The sequence below is a fragment of the Rhynchophorus ferrugineus genome, unplaced genomic scaffold, assembly GCF_030347505.1.
Source record: "Rhynchophorus ferrugineus isolate W39M unplaced genomic scaffold, kcgeb_rfMv2 rfM6, whole genome shotgun sequence".
Taxonomy (NCBI): domain Eukaryota; kingdom Metazoa; phylum Arthropoda; class Insecta; order Coleoptera; family Curculionidae; genus Rhynchophorus; species Rhynchophorus ferrugineus.
Window position 1 is genome coordinate 14,822,953 of NW_027472585.1, and position 23,144 is coordinate 14,846,096.

The following is a 23,144-nucleotide window of genomic DNA, read 5'->3' on the forward strand; positions in this document are numbered from 1 at the left end:
ACCTCATGGATACTCAACTACAATTAAAGACTCGGAACCATTTTAATGGTTCTTTTAATATTCCATAAGAAAATAATTAAAATATCAAGCGAAGTGGTGCCGTTGGAAGATATTTTACACGATTTCTGGAAAGTTACTACAGCGGTGAGGTAAAAAAATAAATACATTGAAATTATACTGAAATAAAGTCACTTTTATTATTATAATTCTGTTTCTCATTTCCGTTTACTCTTCACAAGTTTATTGAGCACACCATAGTTACTCAATAAAATACTTAAGTTACTTTGATTAGATTTTGGACTCATTGATAATAAATAAGCTGACACAATTAGCGCATAAAGCTCATTTATAAAAAATTACTATTTAAATAACATCTCTTCAAAACTGATAACGAGTAACTCCTGATAGCTCATTCATAATTTTTTTTGCATTCCGTTGAGTTATTACTAATAACTGATATTCTAACATTTCAATCTTATCAATATGTAGTTTTATTCTAACCTATCTAATTTGTCATTTAGTGTTTGTCTATTATAACAACTGAGAAATAATATTAGACACTTAAGTCTAATAATTACCTTAAAGAAATATGTAACGATTTTACAGTCCCTCTGAAAATGTGATATAAGGTTAGCACCCACACTTGCAAAGCCATTGTGTGTTCTTGTAACTTTTATGATGACCTGATCTATATATAAATATCTCTGATATCCCTCAATGCAATTGATGTAGATCTTTTGCAATAAGAAATACAATGTATATAAGAAAATAGGAAATATACTAATTATTTCAAGGTTTTCGCACTTATTTTTCACTATTATAATAAAAACAAATTGAGTTTTAAACTATTACTTTGTAGATATTTCCTGTTCACCTTCTTTCCTTCTTACTAAAACTTTTAATGTTTTCTATTGGCTAATAACTAAGAACGAAACAAAATATTCAATTGCAAATATCAATTTTTCCAATCTTGAGACATGCAAAATGTTGTAATTTTTATCTATTAAAGATGAGTCGCATTTTAAACTAAATTTTCGTCTTATACCAAAATACCCAATACCTGTTCTTCTTAACCAAGTTTAGTATCATCCATTTTATAACAGTGAATGTCAAGTGGGTAGTTAAGAGTAAAATTAAGAATAAGCCGGCTTGGTGGCGCAGTGATAAAGGCGACAAGTGGTAAAGGCCTTCCTATATATATATATATATATATATATATATATATATATATATATATATATATATATATATATATATATACATGTAGGAATAAATTACTTATGATCATTCATGCATTGTCTATTAAAATAAAATTTCTTACAGTTATAATGTATTTATATTATATATTATATGCTTTTCTATTAAACTAAATTTGACTTCTTATTTTTTGTTACTGTAAGTGTTAATAAATTCGGATTTAGTTTACTTTATAATATATTTTTAACTTACAAAAAAATACTGAAAGTATCCCTCATATTATCCTAAGTGATTTTTTACCATTTCCAGCCAGGTATACTGTTAATATTGACGCTATTTCAAGTATTTTTAACAAACTTAACCTTAATGACTTATTAGTTAATTCAAGCGCCTCTATCTTTCCCTCATTTTCAATTACAATGAATAGCCTTTAATATCTGTAGACCTATAAAATATTAAAGTCCATTATCATCGGATATTTTTAGAACAGTCAGTTTTATGAAATAAACATCATTAAGTTCATTTATTTTTCTTTTGTTAAGTTCCCGAGCTGTGGCAATTGTACGTACATTCTAATTTAATTTTGTAGCTATTCAAAAATATTTTTATGTTGATGGAGGTTCGTATTGGAAATATAGGTCACTCCAACTAATCATTTTTCATTCCGGTTATCATTAGTAATATCGAAACCATTACTTCAATGTAATTAATAGAGTCGGATACAATATAAGAAATGTGAATTCATTTTAGTGGGGTTCTTCATGTAAATTATATAAATTTCTATAGGATTAGTAGGATAGGATTTCTTATTTCTTTTACTCGATTTAGACTTTGATGTTCTGGACGCATGTGATACGATTCAGTGTTGTCCTATCGAAGAATCCTTTTGTTAAATTATTCCTGCTTTCATTTTCATTCACTGTTCAAATACATCAATATAATCTACAGTTCAATTTATTCTTAAATAGCACTTAAATCTCAATGTTTTTTTCTAATTAAATGAGGAAACTACTCTAGAAGATAAAGATTCGGGAAAAACCAGTAAGATAATTGTATTGTTTAGGTTCCGATGTACTTTTCAATCTATTGGTCTAAAAGTAAGTTTCAACGATGGATATCCGTTAATAGCACATTAAAACCTGACTAATTCTGGGATATAATGAATAGAGTATTCTCAAGGATAGAAATATACATGAGAGAGTGAAATGAAAAGAGCATCCTCTATTTTTCAACACTCCATTCAATAAATTTTAAACTATTTCACATTTTTGACGCGTCTATGATTCTGATCAAGTGAAATGAGTACAGAATTTTTCATTAGTTATTGTGTGATAAAATCCAAGTATCCCCTTTCTTTTTATTAATATGGTTTGTACGAAAAAATATAAATTTCAACAATATTGTTGTAGTTCTAATTAGAAGTGGATTTGCATTTTATATTCAATTCGTTAATAGCTCAATCTTGTTGATCGTCTTTTTGGGATTTATATAAGACTCTCGCGTCAGCTGACAGATATCAGTCTCTTACGCACTTTGACCAAATTTCATTGGGGTATATTACTAAATATGTATAAAGCCTTAAAGCTAAGCAAATTGAAGTATGGCTGCCTCCTTTAACTAAAATAGATTGAATCCAATCCACAACTCAGCTCTTACGCCGCCCTGGGGGTCTTCCACACCAGCCCAGTAGACAATATGCTCTGCGAAGCAGAAATCCCTTCCCTAGAAACCAGGCGTGAATTGCTTTTGTTTAAACATTCCAGCTCCTTGAGATTTAAACCAAGGTTGTCCCACTACAGACATTTCTTCCCTTCAAGCACCAAACTCAACCCTTCTAGAGAGCAACACAGGGACTCTTTTCATAGATTCCATGCAGTTTATAGTAGCTTATCGGTGGTTATATTACTATAGAATCTTTAGACATCTAGACCAACACAGCTGGGATCTAACAGAAAACAACAAGCCCTGGGAGGTGAAAAAGAGTATTATCAGGGCCTCAACACCACTAACATCAGCAGACGCAACTTAACTCGCGTCTCAGAACTGGTCACTGCAAACTGACCCATGAGTTTCTCATTAAGGGATGAAGTCCATCACTGAGCATCGAATATGGTTCCCCACTGTCTATCAAATACATATTAATTGAATACCGAAGATATAACGGTTGATCAACCTGGGAGCGACGATGGATCAGTGTCTTAGACTGGAGAACCTGGACAAGCTGATTAATTTTCTAACCGTAACAGGACTACTACTAAAAATATAATAGTGTGCATATATGTAATATCATGTATGTTCGTTTACATTTTTTGTATCTTGTATCCTTATCACTGTCAGGGGTTGTGCGATCATTATACTGTAGCATTTATATATTCATGCATCTGTATGCTTTATATATTTTACTTTATGTAACATGTTATGCAATATGTTCTCTTTATCCTACACATTTAACTCTAGACTTTATATTCCGAACATATATTTATATTTTTCTTTTCATTTTATACTTGTAATAACATTGCATACTTTAACTGATGTAAATGTGTTGTATATTGTATATCTGTAAAAAGACAGTAAATAGTCTAGAAAGCTAAATGATCAATAATCGTTAATGACACTATAAATATTTTATCTTCTCTCAAAGAATTTATTTTATTAGAAACTGATATTTTTAGAAAAACGTTCGATAGAGATTTGACATGAAATCTTTGGAATTAATTCACAATCGTATTAAATTGATGTTAATCGATAATGTTCATCTTAAGGAGACCAGAAATTTGTTGCAGTTCTAATGATGGTTAGTATGAAAGAGAATTCCAGTCCTTCCTAAATATCTTCGCATTACTTGCTATAATCCTTGTTTCAATAAATCATATTTGACGAGACCCCACTGTGTTTTAATTTATGTCCGCATTTCAAGGCATCATAATACTTTCGTGTTACAAATAAAACAAACATAAATATTAGGCAGCATGAAAGAAAACGACCACAACACCTAGGAAAATCGATAGACTCTTCGGTGGTCGACTCTTAACTATATACAAAATATCCACGCTAATTGCAAGCAGCCCGTGGCAAAATTAATTGAATGTTTTGTTTTGCATCATTAGGATCAATGTGTTTATAGAAAAAACATTTTTGTTCATTAACTTATGAATCAATATTACAAAATTTTACAAAAATTCTAATTTATCTAATTAAGAATAATTTTTCAGGTAAATTTTGTTTTGTTTCAAAGCTTTCTCAGCCATTTTATTTTAATTTTTAAGGATGTATATGGTAAGTAGTGATGATTATACATTATAATAGTTTTAAAAAATTGAAGATGGGGGATGCAGAGATGACACTTAAGATTTATAAAGTGATTTAATAACTTAATAATGAACACTACAATGCAAGAAATAAAATAAAAACAATTTTCTGTATTAAACGATTCCCTTCGAGTTACAAAAATAGACGTCTTGCTCTGAGGTCATTCAAAGTTCATCTTGAAGCAGTCATTAGAATTATTAGTTATTTTTCATGACCAAAATGTATGGAAACACCTTAGCAATATAATAGTCGTTGTGGGACATGAAACCCACCTTCTATTTGTTGCTCTAGTTAGTAATTAGTGTATATGCTTCGTTAGAACTATAATTAAAAGCACTTTTTAAAACTTATGAATAAAATATTGCCCGCGAACAACAATGCTGGAACTGCTTTGTTAGACGGAAAAGGATTTTATGTAAAACAGTTATATAACAAAAGCAGCCTGTATTGTACGTGGAATTTATATAACGCGATTAATTAATGCATATATTTATATATTTGTGGTTGTTTTTTGTGAATGAAATATACGAGTACAAGTTCATAGCATTGAATATTATTTCTAATCAGTGTATTGCATCTAGTGGTGGGATCAATAGTGATAATTTTATTTTCCACAATAACGTAGTGGATTCAGAACTACTATATTTTAGTGACCTACAAAATTGGAAAATGATTGTCATTTTCTTAACCCTAATTTCTGGCACCATAAACAATTTCTGTATCGCAGTAGAATGCTGGTCGTTCCTGGACCATAGGAGTACTTCTTCTGTGGAATCGCTCAATTTCATTGTGTTGTGCTTCCTGTTGTGTGGTTGATATGCATGAACTTGTTGCTAAGAACTTGAAGTCTATCCACTCAGTCATTTCCAGTCACTTGAACGCTATTATGACCCACTATTATCATTTTCCGTCTTTAGATGGCCATCAGTGTCATTAGTACGTGAAGTGGCTCGTCACCCATTTGTGACTTCTACGACCTAAGTCATGTCGTCTTCTCCTTGGCATTATAAAAAATAAATGTAAAGAAAGTTCTCGCGTACCATATTTGTGCCTTGCCATAAACAGATACTATATATTTAAACTATATTCTTAAATAAATAAATATTTACTCGACCGCAACTAGAATACGATTCGAAATTGCCATTAACACAAAGTCACATCATACTTTTCATATATGTCATTATTTTTCACTTGACTTTTACGTTATCGAATCAAAAGCATATGGGCTGAAAAGTCCCAGGTTTAACATATAGAAGGTGCTAGTTTTATTGTATTCGCAACTTTTTTAGTTAGTACTAAGCTTCAAAAGAAATCTCTTAAAATTTCATGATATTCCACTCATAATTTTGTGAGTTATTGTTCTAAGAGTGACAGTAATTTTATTATTTTCAAAACAATGGATCAAAAACAATTTCTTGTTTTAATTTTACGTTGCTTCTTGATTTGGAAAATACTATTCAAGGGAAACAATGGCTGGAAAAGTGTTATAAGGACTCCACTCAATCAGAAACAATAATAAAGCGTTGGTTTGCTGACTTCATACCAGGTGGTAACACCAAAAAACAACAGAAGAATCCACAAAATCCTTGAATGATCGAAAATTTGCTTGAAGTTGCGTGAGTTAGCCAACGTATCAAAAGAACGTGTTGGTTTTATATTGCATAAGCATTTGTCTATAAAAAAGCTCTGTTCAAAGTGGGTAATAAGCAAAAATAAGAACGCGTTGATGATTCTGAACAGCGTTTAGCCATGTTTAAACATATCAAAACAGAATTTGTGCATCGACATATGACAGTGGATGAAACATGTATTCATCATTTCACTCCGGAATCAAAACGATCATCATCCAAGTGGACAGCAACTGAGGACAGACCTATTTTGAAGCAAAAGATAAATGGCTCTAGAAAATTGGTATTGAAATCTTAGAGTGGAAATATTGTGTGGCTCCTGATGGATGTTGATTTTGAACAAAAAATCGCGTTTTGTTTGTTACGCTCGGGACCTTTCAACTCGTGTGTTATACCATCTCATAATTATTAATTTTCTTGAGTCGTCGTGCCCAATTCGCATCGTCTATAATGCTTCAACAGTAAACTGAGTGGCCATGACTTTGAGAAAATTATTTTTAATGGGGTCGTTACTAGTGTAGTGATATGGAATTATCTTTATGGATATTTCTTCTAGATACTATGGATCATTTATAGCACTTCTTAATATATTATTCTGAAACTGTTAAGTTATATCTTGACAGAAACCCATATGCCATTTATGTTAAGTATTTTCTTATACAGCAGTTCTTTCTTACATGATACATGTCTAAGTTTCTTTCTAAAAATCATATATTATTCTAAACTGAATATTCAGTTCTTTATTTTTTTTTACAATAGACTTCTAGAACAATTTTGCGTCCGACAGTTATCGTAATATACCATTAACATTAGGACATTATTTACTGTAATAGAGATGTGTTGATTTTTCTATGATATATTACTTAACAAATATCTCCGAATTTGGCACATGCGCATATTGGGCTCCATTTCCAGGATTACATATTTACAGCTTCATTTACATACTCCTTTTTTATATATGTAAATTATTTTTTATAAATAAATATGCACAAATTTGATAAATGTTTGATTTCATGTTGAAACTATATGTAAGGAGGGAAATAAACATTGGAAAATTTTTGACGAAAACACATTTTATTTAAAAAACTATCGAATAAATTGAAATAATAAAAATATAATTACTATATGTCCAGCCTTTCTATTTTATTAAAACACAATGTATAATAATCTACATGTTTGAACAATTAACATGAATTCCAAGAACCATATGCATAAACATAACCATAGACCAAAATCGTTTAGATCAAATCTAGCCAATATGGTTGAAACCAAACGAAAAAGCCATCACTATATATGAATGCAGCGAAATTGTTCTAAAAATCTCCAAATATGTTCCCTACTGCAATTTTTGCTTGTATTCTTACTCCATAAACTCAATTAATGAATTGACTACGTTGAGCTTTCCGTTAACATATTGCACATTTACTAGCCTAAAACTAATGGATGATCGTATTTTTAAGCTGAAAAAAATCTCCAGACAATACATAATTATTTTAACAAAGCAATAATTTATTTACTTATGTTATACTCTTATATAAAAATGCGTTCTTTTTTTTCCTTGTTTGTCATTAGATCATTAGGATGTCGTTGATAGTTGATATTTTGTTTGTGTAATCCAGATCTACTTTTATTAGCAAATGTAATTATTTCACAGTAACGCTCTCCACTGTTCTTGTATCCTACCAAAATTCTGTCTAATTTCTTCTTCTCTGGTTCTCTGAATTTCATATTTCATATCTCCGACTTTCACTTTCAAAAAATTCTAGCTACATCTCATCCAGAAAATAAAAATTAAACCATTACTAACATATGTTATGTTTAAAATGTTTAATTATTATCAGTAACTACAATATTTGCTACTAATCTTGATCGACAAATCTCATTAATGAACACAACAAGAATCAATTTCTTCTCTGTTGCTGTTATCATTTAATTTTGGCATGTGTTGATACTGTATTTGATACAGAGCGTCAGAGTTGTTACAGTTTTGAAAATAATCTTACTTATGATAATTTGTTATGCGGCGAAGAATTAATATTGCTTATTAATACTTGCTCTAATTGTAATTGTAATAAGTGTTAATGAGTGTTAGTTCTTGAGGTAGTTTTCATATATTTTAATATGTTTTAATATAAACTTTTATTTCTTATTTTAATTAATGTTATACATGAACTAAGGTTGCACACTGGACAACACGCAGGAAATCAGAACATTGAAGCGAACCAAACAACACGAACTTTTTTAGTGCATAAGTGTATTCTTAACTTTAGCTTAAGTAAATTAGTTTCATTTCAATTTTAGAAATAAAAAAGCTCCTGATTATGACTTAATTACTGGCAAGTTTTTAAAAGAACTATCAGGAAAGGGTATAAATCTATTAACATTTTTATTTAATGCTATGTTACGAATTAATTACTTTCCTAGTAAACCAGAAAAATACCAGAAGATGTGACCTCCTACCGACCTATAAGTTTATTACCGATAATCTCGAAAGTTTTCGAGAAATTATACATAAAGAAGCTAAACTATATAATAGAAAAAAGAAAAATTATTCCATAACATCAATTTGGCTTTCGCAATAAGCATGGGACTATAGAACAAGTGCTTGTGTACACAATAAACACTGACCTAAATGCCAAAAGATATTGTTCGGCCGCTTTTCTAGACATATCTCAGGCTTTTGACAAAGTATGGCATACGGGCTTGCAGGTTAAATTAAAAAAACTTCTCCCTCATCCGGACTATCAGTTACTAAAGTCGTATCTCACTGATAGATATTTTCTTGTAAATCAAGGCGATGAACATACCGAATTAAAGCCCATATATTCAGGAGTTCCGCAAGGTAGTGTACTGGGTCCAGTATTGTATCTTCTGTATACGGCCGATCTGTCCACCACAAAAATAACTACTGTGGGAACATATGCAGACGATACAGCAATCTTAGCATCCCATGAAGATCCAGTCACAGCATCAACAAATCTACAAACCAACCTGGAGCAAATACAATTATGGTTGAAGACATGGCGCATTAAAGCCAATGAAAATAACACCACGCATGTAACGTTTACCCTGCGTAGAGGAGCATGTCCACCAGTAAATATCAATCATCATCAACTCCCCCAAGCAGAGCATGTTAAATATCTTGGTATGCACTTAGGTCGACGCCTAACCGGGAAGAAGCACATAACGCACTGAAGCACTAAATGGAAACAACTTGGACTTAAATTGTATCGAATGTATTGGCTCATCGGGCGCAAATCCAGGTTATCATTAGATAACAAAGTATTGCTGTATGAGTCTATACTCAAGCCCATTTGGTCATACGGAATCCAACTACAACAACTACCGCTAGCAAATCTAATATATCCATCATTCAACGGTTCCAAAATAAGATGTTGCGTGCCATTGTTGATGCACCGTACTATACTTCAAATAAAGTGATACAACGCGATATTCCTCTAGAACCTATAAGGAGTGTAATTCAACGTGTTTGTATGAAGTACTTCGAAAGAGTGTCAGTGCATCCTAATGTACTCGCTAATCAGCTAAATGTGCGACGTGATAGTGAAATGCGTAGCCTAAAACGTTTAACACCACCTGATCTGATTACTGGACATATGTAGACTTTAGAATAAGCTTTAGAATAAGACTAATTAATTAAGATAATATTTTATACAGAAGATTGCTTAATGAAGTGATTTTCTACATGCCATGTATATATAATATAGACATAAGAAATACTCTATATACGCTAATATTGCCAATAGGGCAGATTGTGGAATCACGAAGAGTAATTACAACAAAAATTGGAAATTCATACTGACGTATTAATCCCGTATCGTCTTGCTTTTGTTTAATGCAAGTACAATCGGAGGAGTAGTAATAAATTAATTTGTAAATTAAGATTATACTAAGCATATCTATTGTAAGATGTAACTAATAAAGAAATTAATGTTATGTATCAAATACATTTCTGGTCTTATATTGAAAATACTGCGAAAACAAGGTTTAGTAACATATTATTCTTAAATTAGTCCTTTAACTCTTTTTATTATGTGAGAAACAAGATAAATGTAATACATTGTAGTCGAATTTCGGCAACAAGGCGATCACTAGTACATATTATTTTCTCTGATTACTGGAATTTTTAAGTCAGTCGTAATACTTATCGAAATTTTGGGCCCAAACCTGAAAGAAAACTCTAGGTGAAAATGTTTCAATTAAACAACCACTTCTCGTCATCGTACGCAACCGGTTTCAATCGAAACGTGACAAAAATTGTTACCAACATCGAACAACGCCATCGCCAACAAGACGAAAAAAACGCGACAGCGACGTAAACGTATCCGAGAACTTTCACTCGAGAGTGTCGCAACACTTTCAGTTTGTCCGTTTGTCATAATTTATATTAAATTGCATCCGAATGGAAAATGGTATCAGTTACAGCTCGCTAGTAACTTTTTGTTCGTTTTCGAATGGCCCTGATCACCTAGATATAATGAGAGAAAAGTAGAGCTAAAACGAATCGGCGTTTTTGTGGTTGTTGATTTTTGCGCAATTGTCCACGAAAAACAACCTGCAATACGCTTTCGGGACGGAACAGATTGATTTAACAGAGAGTTAACGACGTTTAAAATGGAACAAGTTTAATTATTACTTCGAGATATTAATTCCTATAATATATTATGATGGAAATTTATGTTAATAAAAAATTCTAAAGAATATACATTCGTTATAATGGATACTCTTTTCAATCTGAAGCTTTATTGTGAAAAAACTGTACAATTTTATTATTATAGGCATTGTCCATCCATAGCCGCTATTTCTCCCATTCTTCAAACTGGCACAGAACGAGAAATGCTGTACACAAAACAATATCTAATAGAATTAGTACTCAGACAAATCAAAAGATTAAAGAATATAAACAGAGTTGCTTCGAGAAATATCTAAATGAATGAAGCCCGGAAGCAGAAAAAGCTTACTCGCTATGGAAAGCAATTCGGAGATTTAAAGACCAATTATTAAAGGACCGCCTTTTAAAATTGATTAGAATGAGTGGGTTCGATGCAACGATGAAAACGTAAAATTATTCGCAGAACATTCAGCTAACGCATTTCAACCGAATAATATGGAATCTACAATAGATATAAATCCTGTTTATCAGCAGTGAAAGTTGCCACAGAGATTGACAACAACCTCGGTCCTAAAAAGGCTTGTGGAATTGATGATATTTCATCTAGTTTATTAAAAGAGATGCCACGAAAAGCAATAATCATGTTGATATATATATATTCAATGCTTGTTTGATACTTAAGCATGTTCCGCATGTATTAAGGTTGCTCAAATAATGCTTAAAAAGCTTGACAAACCTGCAGGATAAGTTAGATCTTACTGATCTTTAGGCCGATTTCGCTGCTAAATGCGATATCAAAATTATTTGAGAAACTGCTGTTGAAAGGCATTAAATCATTTATAAAAATACCACATTTTCAGTTTGGATTTCGGAATCACCAGTCGACAATCGACCAAGTGCACAAAGTAACAGCGGTTGTTGAAAAGGCATTCGAAGAAAATAAGTACTGCCCTGCAATATTCCTCACAAGCTTTTGACCAGCTCAACATTAAACCTATTTCGGCTGGAGTTCCATAGGGTAGTGTCTTGGGGCCATTTCTATATCTTCCCTATACTGCTGATATCCCAACATCAATTGTCAATAACTTAATTATATCACTCATCCGTCATTTCCCAAATTAGAATAAAACTAATCTACTTAAGCTAAAGTTAAAAAGACACTAGTTCGTGTGGTTTGGTTCGCTTCAATCTTCTGATTTCTTGTGTGTTGTCCGGTAGCTGTATTGCTTCCACGTTGATGTGATTCAGCAACCTTGATTCATGTTTCATGGCGAAATCTTGAATCAGTTTGTATATCCATTTGATTCCGACATTATGGTGCAGCTCTTCGTTAGTTACGTAGCGATAAGCATTAGTAATTAATCGTAGAACTTTGTTTTGGGTGCGTTGGATTACCAGTTGGATTGATGTTTTAGTTCAACCCCATATTTGCACCCCCATAGGTCCAAATAAGTTTTATGATTGACTGATAAACTAATGTCCTTGATTTTAGATCAAGTTGAGTGTATCTTACGACTAACCAGTACAGTTGCTTGACTTATTGAGTCTAATTTGCTCTCCTTTTTGTCTAACATAATGTTTTCAGTTTAACCTACCATCGAGATAGATTTCGAAGTATTTAGTTGATTCTGCTTGAGGAATCGGGCATCCATTGAGTGATATAATTAAGTTTTTTTATTTCGCCTTAATGCAAAATTAACGTGGACAGATTTAGAGCTATTAAGTTGAATTTTCTAGTCTTTCGTCCATTTGTAGATTTTGTTGACTGCCACTTGCACTTTTTCTATTGCCCTAGGCAGAGATATTTCTTTTGCCATAATAATTATGTCGTCAGCAAAGGTTCCAAGAAGTGTTTGTTTTGTTGTTGGAATATCAGCAGTGTAGAGCAGATGCAGGAGAAGGCCTAAAACGCTACCTTGTGGAACTCCAGCCGAGATATTTTTAAATGTCGAGAACGCCATTTCGTGCGATACTCTAAATTTTCTTCCGAATAAATATGACGCCAGCAATTGACAATAGAAACGCGGTAACAATTTGCTCATCTTACAGATTAATTCCAAATGTCAAACCCGATCAAAAGCTTGTGAGACATCCAGGAATATTGCAGGGCAGTATTTCTGTTCCTCAGACGCTCTTTCAATAGCCGCAGTTACTCTGTGCACTTGATCGATTGTTGAATGGTGATTTCGAAAACCAAACTGAAAATCTGGTATTGTTATCAAATGTTTAACACGTTTAAATATCAGTTTCTCAAATAGTTTTGATATTGCCGGTAGTAGCGAAATAGGTCTGTAAGAGTCGACTTGTTCTGCAGGTTTGTCAGGTTTTTTGAGCATAATTATTTGTGCCACTTTAAAGCATTCCGGGACATGCTTCAGCCTCAAACCGGCATTAAATATATATGTCAACATGATGATTGCTTTTCGTGGCAGTGCTTTCAATAAGCCAGGTGAAACGGTTGTAAATTAAATACAACTTATTTTCTCTTTTCTTTGAGTAAATTAATATCCAAAGACGTGATTATTAATAATAGATATATATATATATATATATATATATATATATATATATATATATATATATATATATATATATATATATGGCCTTAAGATGATTTTTTCATATACGCAGTCCGGCTCGCATGGCCAGCAATCAGTACCGTTTAAAATCAGAGAAGCCCGATGACCTTCGCCGTGCTGATGCATTCGTTATTAACCTTTGTTTGGTTTTTATGTCGAAGCATTCGAGATTATATTATTATCTATAATTGCTCGGTATAAAACATGCCGGTAATTTATGTCTAATCCTTGCGGAACGAGGGATATCATCGATTGCCGTTTCTCTCGTACTTATATAAATTTAAATTGGCTCAATTATCGAAACGACGGAGCTCGCCAATCCATACAGTTTTTGACGTTTTTGATGCGTTATTAATGATTTCTCGGAATACACAATCTGGGAATGTCGAGCGTAGTTGCAATCGAGCTAGAATGCGAAGAAGCAGGCATTATTAACAGTCGCTTCTGAAGAAACACCCCAAACTTGCTAGACGTTTGGTTATAAAACTACGGAAAATAGTAATTAGACAACTAAAAATATAATAAATAAGCGAAATTCACCAGGGCAAAATATATCATCGTTAGATTATTTTATTACTTTCACCATCCTTCGATCCTTCAATCTCGGTCTAAAAAATCAAGTCAAACATAAGAAAAATCAAGATAGTCATTTCAAAACACAGTATGTAGACTGACTAGGCATAATGGCAGCGTTCTTTGTTCATAATAAAACAAAAACAGTCCAAATATTGTCAACTTGGAGCAATTAAACAGGTTGGTTTATCAGTCACTCCCAATGTGGGGTCTAAATATTTACGGGTTACACTAAAACATCAAACCAACTAGTAATCCTGCTCTGTCAAAACAAAGTTTTGCTATTAATTACCAATATTTATTGTTACGTAATATAGCTAGTGGACCATATGCCAGATTAAAAGTATTACATGGATATGTACTATACAATATATTTACCTCGCTCTAGTTTTGCTTGTTCATTAATTCAAGTACAGCAGAACCGTAGTAAAAAATTATACTAAGCAGATATAATATAAGCTGTAATTAACAAAAAAATATGGAAATCTATTTTATTTTCTATATTGTTAATAACTCTTTTAATGCCTCTACCTCTTTTGTTATAAATTAGATATTATGTGTCTGCCTAATTTTACTCTTTTATGTCTTCGCCTAAAAGTCAAGTCGAACAAAAATACTTTAGGAAAAACTGACCGAACATATAGACATAAGAAAGCTAAAGCATAATAACTGCGTTCCTTACTTATAATGAAACAAGAATCATATCTCCTACTTCAGTGTTTGATGATGTTTCACAGTCAACAAAGCAGGAATCAAGTGTATTACTACACAGTTCAAACAAAAGGGCCATGAATCTTCTATCAATGTTACTTGTTTTTATTTGGGATGATGATGGAATATTTTCTTTTAATTATCCCCAAGGAAGACAAACTTATAATAGGTGAATATTATACTAATTAATAGACATGATGACAGTAGTTTAAAATATTGGTTTATTGTAATAATATAGGATAGAAATATTCTAAAAAACATATATTCTTAAGTTACAATTGTGATTACTATGATTTTAGTAGAAATTCATTTAATCAAGAGTCAATGAGAAGTATTACGAAATATTGACTTTACTTCGCATTCCATCTCGCATATCTCTGAAGTTTTTTTGCGCACTTTATTTGGAATATTTATCTTATATTTCATAGGTGAAAGTTTTCATTTCCGAAGAAAATATGCACTAATAATAGTAGAGTAGTCAATGCTTATACAATTACCAGTTGGGAATTTTGAGAATAGTATTATGGAGTTTATGTGTCCCATAATTAGATATATAAATAAAATATAAAAGATATATCACAATTTAATGTTAATTTTGAGATCCTGACACAAAGGTATTAGACAGAGCTGCCAAAACCTACAATATAGACACAACAAAAGTCTTATAGGTGGTATTATAATATGGAATAATCAGGTCACAAAACTCAATTAAAATCACTCCTACAAAACTAGGAGTATATATCACTTTTCTGATTATGTGTCAGTCTACACCTGCAAAGACTTCCAAAATTAATTAAAATTGTCGAAAAAGTTTCTAAAAAATAAATGGAGTGAATAATTACACTTACACATAAATCAAAAAAAAACATTACGGCAGGAAAGTCGTTTCGTTAACAAGGAAACATACAATATGGTCAATTTCACTCAAATATAAGGTATATCCTGCACTTACCGCGCTACAAATGTACCGGCGTGCGCTGCAATCAAAGAGAGAAAAAAACATTAACCTACTGACAAGACGAATGCATCTACCACATTCATTAAATTAACTATATTTGGACATAGAAACCTTTTAGTTCCTATTACCAATCGCAACTCGTAAAATGCGAAAATATAAATGTATTCAAGCTGTTATTTTGATAGCCCATGAATATCTCGAACATCCTCAACTCGATACTATGGTAAATAATGATATTAAGAGGGTTTAAAATGTAAAAAAACAAATTTCAGAAAAACATTGTCAATTCTGCTTTTGCTGTTTAAAAAAAAATTTTGTCGGGAACTAAATGTGACAAATAGGGGCATTAATTCGTTACCCCGTTAATAACTAGTTAGTGAAGTTAACAATCTATTTAACATACTTTATTTAATTTTGATTTTTAATTTTTGATTTCTGTATAATATTCATTTAGGAAATTCAGAGGAAGGGAAGTAACATGAGAGCAATCATAAGCTTATTTTCGGTTCGTTTCAGAAGCACGAAAGAGCCCAAGGTATAAATGTAAAAGAACTGACAGATTTACTGCTCTTGGTTCTGTGCGCTTTGGTCTGAAATGTTAGTTTGTTTCCTTGTTTTATATAATGATAACGTTGCATAATAATGTTTATTGGACTTGTTATTTATTGTTATTGTTATGACTAGAGTTATATATGGAGTCTCCCTTCTTATATTTCTGCGGATCTTTTAATGTCTTATATGACAGATGGAATCCGAATGTCTCGGTGTAAGGGTAGGTGTTTTTTGTAAGGTGTTTTTTGGTATCTGCGTGCATCCCCACAAGCGAATTTAATAGGTCGAAATATTTTTAGTATTTGCTTATACAGCAGCAATCTATGTTCAAATAATTTATAAATTCAAATAATCTTATTAATAAATTCGGATTTTTTCTTTTGATGTGCTTTATTTATATGTACAGCTTGGTTGTAGGTGAACTATGCACTTATTTACTCTCTTTGACTTTCATTCTTCATGTTTGGGATCCCCTTTATTATATCTTGCATATAGCAGTTTTCTGGTTGTTTCTTGGCTATTGTATCCAATAGCATGTATCGCAGTGTCTTCGGCAGATAGCAACATTTTCTAATTGCATAGCAACATTTTCTAATAGTGTGTAAAGAACAGAATCCAAAACATTGCCTTGTGGTAGACCTGCTAATATTCCTTTCATTGTTTAGTAAGCTTCTTCTTGTTTAACTCTAAATATTCTGACTGATATGGAGGAGTTTTAAAGTTCGAGGTATTACTTTGATGATATCTTTTGGAGTTTATACTTGAGTCTTATGCCAGATTTCATCTAAGGCTTGCGCTACGTTCAGAAATATAGTTGAACCACTGTTTTTCTCATCGTAGGTTTTTTCAATGATGTTAGTGATTAAGGTCATGATGATGTTAGCGTCCCTGGTCAACTGTTGAATGTTTGTCTAAGATTAGTGGATTAAATCTGATATACGGGTATTGTGTTAGATTTTTTTTACCTTTTTAACAGAAGTTTTCCAAAATACTTTGGATATTACTTGTAGAAGTGAAAAGGGCCGATATTTGGTAGTTTTCCAGGTTTCAGAATCATTATAACTTTATTACCAATAATTTTATAGTTGCCTTTTTGATAAATTTTTCAACTCCTGTTTGGTTATAAAGTCATAATCCAGTTCACTCTTTGCAAGTATATTTTAAATCCTAATAGTAGTACCTAATAATAGTACCTAATATATTTTAAAATATTTAAAATGTTAAAAAATAATCTGTATATTTTTTGTCTCCGAGTAAAACATTGATGAGTAAATTAAACCTATTTTTAACATAAAAAAGCCTCCTCCTTTTTCTATGTTCGACAGTATATTTTTTATGCCTGTTCACCTGTTTCTCTGTCAATTATGGACCGATTTTCAAAATTCTTTTTTTTATTCGAAAGAGTGCACGACCGGAGTGGTCCCATTGGAACCAAGTCAGGATATGATGATGTATTCAAGAGAAATCAAGGGAAATCCTCAAATTTCAAAAGCACGCACGAGGTTTTCACATTTTTTTTTATCTAATCAGATATTTGGGTATAATATTATTGTTGAACTGATGTGACGAAAAATCGAAAATAGTTCAGTGTAAAAGCCATTCAGTTTGCTTTTTAAGTACTAACCATATCATATGAGAAGTTGTAGAAATAGTGCGACCAACTGATTCTATGCTGTAGTAGCTAGAGCGTTCAGTTCACATGCGTAGGAGAATGTGAAGGATGATGACGATGATGTGGAATTACATGTGGAGGTCGCGGGTTCGATTCCTGGTCCAAACAATACCAAAATAATAAAATTTTGTGACAAAGACAAAATTAAATTACGAACAAAACAAATCTAATTTGTTGCTCGTACCGATTTCAAAGTCTTCAGTTGGTAGTAGTTAAAATAATATCGTAAATAGATAAATAGGTTTACGTAAGATAGGTTAAATAAGGTTTTTGTTTATTTTTATTTATTTATTACAACGATTATTATGTACATATTTTAATTTAAAACGTTTTTTTCTGGGTTAAAAATTTAAATTTGATTATTTTTTACTTTTTAGTGAGTTCCTTACTTGTCGTTGAGAAGTCGGTTTAATATTTTTGTTAAAAATGTTTCGTGCTTAGTTACATGCTAGATCGGGTACTAACTCCGTTCAGTATTTGGTCAGTAGAATTTACATATCTACAATGGACGAAAAATCACTTACTAACTATGCAACGGCCGGTTAATAATAGACGTGTTTACAACTTGTCCGGTCTGTAGTAAATAATAGCTGTTCGACTGACAGGAAATAGAATTACGCACACGTGGTTCGGGTGTACGCGGAAAGCGCAAACGACTGCGGATTCGATATCAATCATCGGACATTGTCTATTAATATTGCAGGCAGAGAACTATTTCCGGTAGTGGTTTGGTTCGGCGGGCATCTGCTCCGTGTCGTTATATAATCGGCCTTGAAATGATCTTTTTCCAGGTAGAAGAATTGGACGGCACGCGCGTAACGATGATTTCGTAGATCTAAGATTGGAAACGACGGCTGCGAGACAGTTGCTCGCTTTTGTGTGAGTTATAATGATTTCCTATATTTTTCCATTATGTATAATAATATTTTAGGAATGTTATAATGAAAAACAAAGCTTTATGATGAACAACCTAACAGGAAATTATACCTGACTTGTACTGTAACGAAAATTAGCCAATGAATGTTTCTATAGAAAGAAATATTTTGATAATTATTAATTTATAAATGTATTTATTGTATTTTTGCCGAGCAGCCTATTATTTGTCTTTACAATAACTATATCTAGGCATATATCTAGGTGGACCCATCGGTCCTATCTTAGACTCTAATGTAATAATGTTTATTAACACTGCTGTTTTTCTATTAAATACAAGTGACTACACTATACCACACAAGATCAAATAGTTCTGTTGTCATTGTAATACTAATCAAGAGTTGTAATACTTAGATATTGTCATGAGAATGAAGTCTCTCCTCATGTCTCCTTGAGTTGATTTCCTGAGTGACATTCGATATCTGAAGGTCTCGATGTAACTAATCAGTCCTGTAGTATCTCGGTGCACCTACAATACTTCTCAAGACTTTGTTCTGAAAAACTTGACTTGTATTTATATTAGTTTTCAGATTTACCCTCTTTGACTTTTATTTCCTTTTATGTCTGGCTTCACTTATTTATACTGTCACTTGTCTGTTACAATTATCATGTGACTTCTTTGTGCTTGTCTCCTTCAGTATGAATCGCAGTATCATCAGTAAATGTAGCAATCGTAATATATTCCATTTGTGGAGCACCTGCTTTAGCTTCTTTTATTTTTTAGTAGACTTCCTCTTGTTTAACTCTAAACATTCTTGCTGTGATGTAAGATTTTAATGTGACTGTAAGATCTTAATAATTCATGATATTGTTTTAATAATTTTCCATTCGGATGTTTTACAGCTCGGGTTAATTACCTTCGTAACATAATTACCTTCAAGGGTGATACACTGATTATAGCGACCGTCCAACTTTTTCTTCCTCTGTTTTCTTTTGGGCGTCCAGTGCGTTCACCGTCTTCGGTGCTCATTACACCACAGCATATAGCGTACCCATCCTTGATAGTTAATTTTCCTGTGGCAGTGTCCGGAAACTCGGCATCAAACCAAGTTTTTGTTTCAAGTGCATTTTTTCCCTTCAAAAAGCAATATTTTACCAACACGCGAAGTTCCTTTTTATCCATTTTTTTCACAATAACAAAAGTTGCTTCACCCAAATTGCTATATTTCACAAACTAATGATCCGACAGCTATCAAATTTATACACGCATCTTCTGAGGGTTAAGGCTAACTAAAAAACATATGGAATTAGTTCTAGTCATCTATGTGTCAGACTGGGGACTTTTCAAGTGACCTGTTACTTGAAATGAAGTATATGAAGGTTTTTAAATAACTAATTTTTTAAATTTACCACCTAGCTCCACACATTTACTAATTTGAAGTATGCCGGTATATCAGCTTTATTTGAACGTTAGTTGGTTCTCTTGACCGTCCACAGTTTGTTATTCTTCTTTTTATAAATATCCTCTATAAAAAAACAAAGCTACTTAAACTGTATCAGTATGATGTTACATTGTAGTTCTGTCACGCTAAATATTATTGGTTATTGGCGTGATTACGATTATTATTACTTAACCGGTGTTTATATTTATATTAATAGTCACAGTAGTAGGAAGAGCGTCCCTTGATCCCATCGCCTTGGTTGGAGCTAATGGTCTGTATAGAAACAGTAGAATGTTTATGAGGTCACAAAGTTTCTAATCACTAGTCTGGGTATACTTCACTGTTTTAATTATATAACTAATAATAACAGCTGATTTTCTTGGTTGAATATTACTCGCTGTGAATTATTTGTAGTTTTGTTCATGAATGAGATCACCAATTATTTGCCAATTAGAACTTAGCAGTTGCACCATTTCGCAGATATTTCGTTGTTATGACAGTTTGTCTCTTACTTATGTAGTTTGATTTTAATTTGTCCATAAGACAGGTATCCACAGTTACGAGACCGAAGATTACAAAGAGATTAGAACAAATAACAGATTAGAATAGTAAATGACTTTTTTAATTTATTATTGGCATTTTTAATAACATAATTCTCTTAACATAATCTTACTAAAAATCATTTATTTTAATCATATTTGTTAGCACCTCTTCCACTCAAAAAGTAACATTTAATATTCCTCTGAAAATCAAATTCAAAAATCAATCAAAAGTCAATTCACAAATTCGTACACTATCATCTATTTATCATTTTAGTCAACTTCAACAGATATTTTGCCCTATTATTTATGTACTGATACTTAATCATGAAAATATACAATTGAAGGAACAGAAATTAACTTCAGAATTCGAAAAATATATTGAACGATATTTCTCAGAATCAAATAGCTTCAAATCGTTTCAACTATACAAACCAGCGATTAAGGTTTTCCCTGTTGACCTTTGATGGACTATTAATAATTAAAACGAAGTCGTATCAAGAGTCCAATTACTTTAACATAATAGAACTCTATTATAAACGTTTTATTTTAGGATAATGGTTACAAATTAGAACATTAATTATTAAAGATTTATAATAAAAATTGTTTTTAGGTGGTCCAATAAATATAATATATGTTATATATTATACAACGCAACCACTCTACCCATCTTCTATCAAATAATGAACGAGTGAGATGAGTTTGGTCTGATTTCTAATAAATAATCTTTCTAATATATGTATCGCCATTTAATAAGTCGTCTTTTGTTCTTCGAATGAAATAGTTTTTAATGTAAATTAATAATTTTCCTGTGTTTAAAACCTTTAAAGCTCCCATTTTATAACAGTCTTTTGAATTATTTCAATTAATCGGAATCAAATTAATTATCAAGAAAAGAAGGCATTGATGTTCGATTGGTAATCGTTCTACAGTTACTCCAAGCATTCACGAAGTATTCGAAGCTGAATGCTCACAAAAGGTGAATTAAAGGTCCAAAAACCGGTAGTCATAAATTACTACAAGTAAGAAAAGTTGAAACTTTGAAAAACACTCTTAGTTCGTGGATTTCCGGCACATAGTTCAAGGTGTAAGGCCACTAAAAGCGGACTGATGTTGCTGTGAATTAATACGGTCTACTAGAATCTGGTCAGGCGGATTGTAATAACTTCGTTCCTCAGTTGTCGATTATTGGAATTATGGAGTTAGACAAACATTTGGAAACCTATTCCGTAGAGGGATACTAATAGAAATTTGGTTATAAACAGTGGCATTTCGAATATCTTCAATGGCAAACTAGCGGGCGAAGGACAATCGCTACTCAAAAACAAGTACCATCTGTTTTAAGTGTGATGATGATTTCGCCTGTTTTCTAATAGATGAAATATCTTGGTGTCGTTTTGTATTGTTACCATTCAACAAATCATCTTTTCTTTATATTATATATAAATATAAAGAATATAGTTATATAAAGTTAATTGTTATAATTTAGACTTTATATTATCTAAGAATGTCAACGGTTAATTCGATTAGGAGATTAATGAATGTCTGTGTCATTTATTCTATGTAACAACGTCATTTCTTAAGTTAAATTAAATATGAACAAATCGCTTGCCGATATGTAGGTATCTATGATTAAAACATCATTTTTATCATTTTACAGATGAGTCCAATAGAAAACGTGGTACCAAATCATGTAGACGTAGCCGCAGAGGCTGAGAAAGTCAAACTGAGGAATAAACAGGACAGATCGAGAGACCTGTTTGGAGTGCAGCTAGAGGTAAGTGAAAATTAATAGTTTTATAAAATCAAGATACTTTTCCTGGTAAAATTTAAACGTTCATTAATAATGTTATTGCATTTAAATATCCTTTCGACCATGAATTATTTTTTGATTTTTTGATTCTAATCACTACTAGTGTTATACAATTTAGTGGAAGAATAAATGTAAATTCTTCAATTAACATGCAAGTAGAAATAAAATGAGTATTAATTATTTATATAGTTAATTCTCAATTAAATTACAATAAGGTTAATTAAGAAATTTAGCCAAATTGATCATTTATTTTACATAAAATTTCTCAATATGTATAATACCTTCATGTTCATCCTTCTTTAGTGCTTGGTGTGCTCCGGGTTCAATAACTTCTAAAACATTTCTAGTTTCAGATGATCTGCTCTTTTTAAATGCATTAACAGTTCATCACTCCATACCGCCTTTTCGATATTCAGCTTGTCAATTTTCCAATCAAAATTAATGATTTTATTCGATGCGTGGATTACAATTAACAATTCGTGGCATTTTAAAAGGGACAGTGATAGAATACTAATAAATTCGAATATTTTACAAAGTAATAATTAGCGATTTGTACTTGTAATTTTGAATTTTTTACTTATATAATGCCCTTTTTCTTCCACAATTAGATACGACTTCATTGATTATTTAGCTATTTTTGCAATGCATGTTATCAAATCAAATAT

General features: G+C 31.8%; 1 protein-coding gene across 1 annotated transcript in view; it reads left to right on the forward strand.

The window, feature by feature from the left end:
• The window catches only part of LOC143198328 (ras-GEF domain-containing family member 1B), a 362,171-nt gene that overhangs the window by 117,519 nt on the left and 221,508 nt on the right, over window positions 1-23,144 (forward strand). Inside the window, exon 2 of the mRNA XM_076407486.1 lies at window positions 22,327-22,443. Coding sequence (XP_076263601.1) covers window positions 22,327-22,443 — 117 coding nt within the window. The remainder of the gene's footprint in view (window positions 1-22,326; window positions 22,444-23,144) is intronic.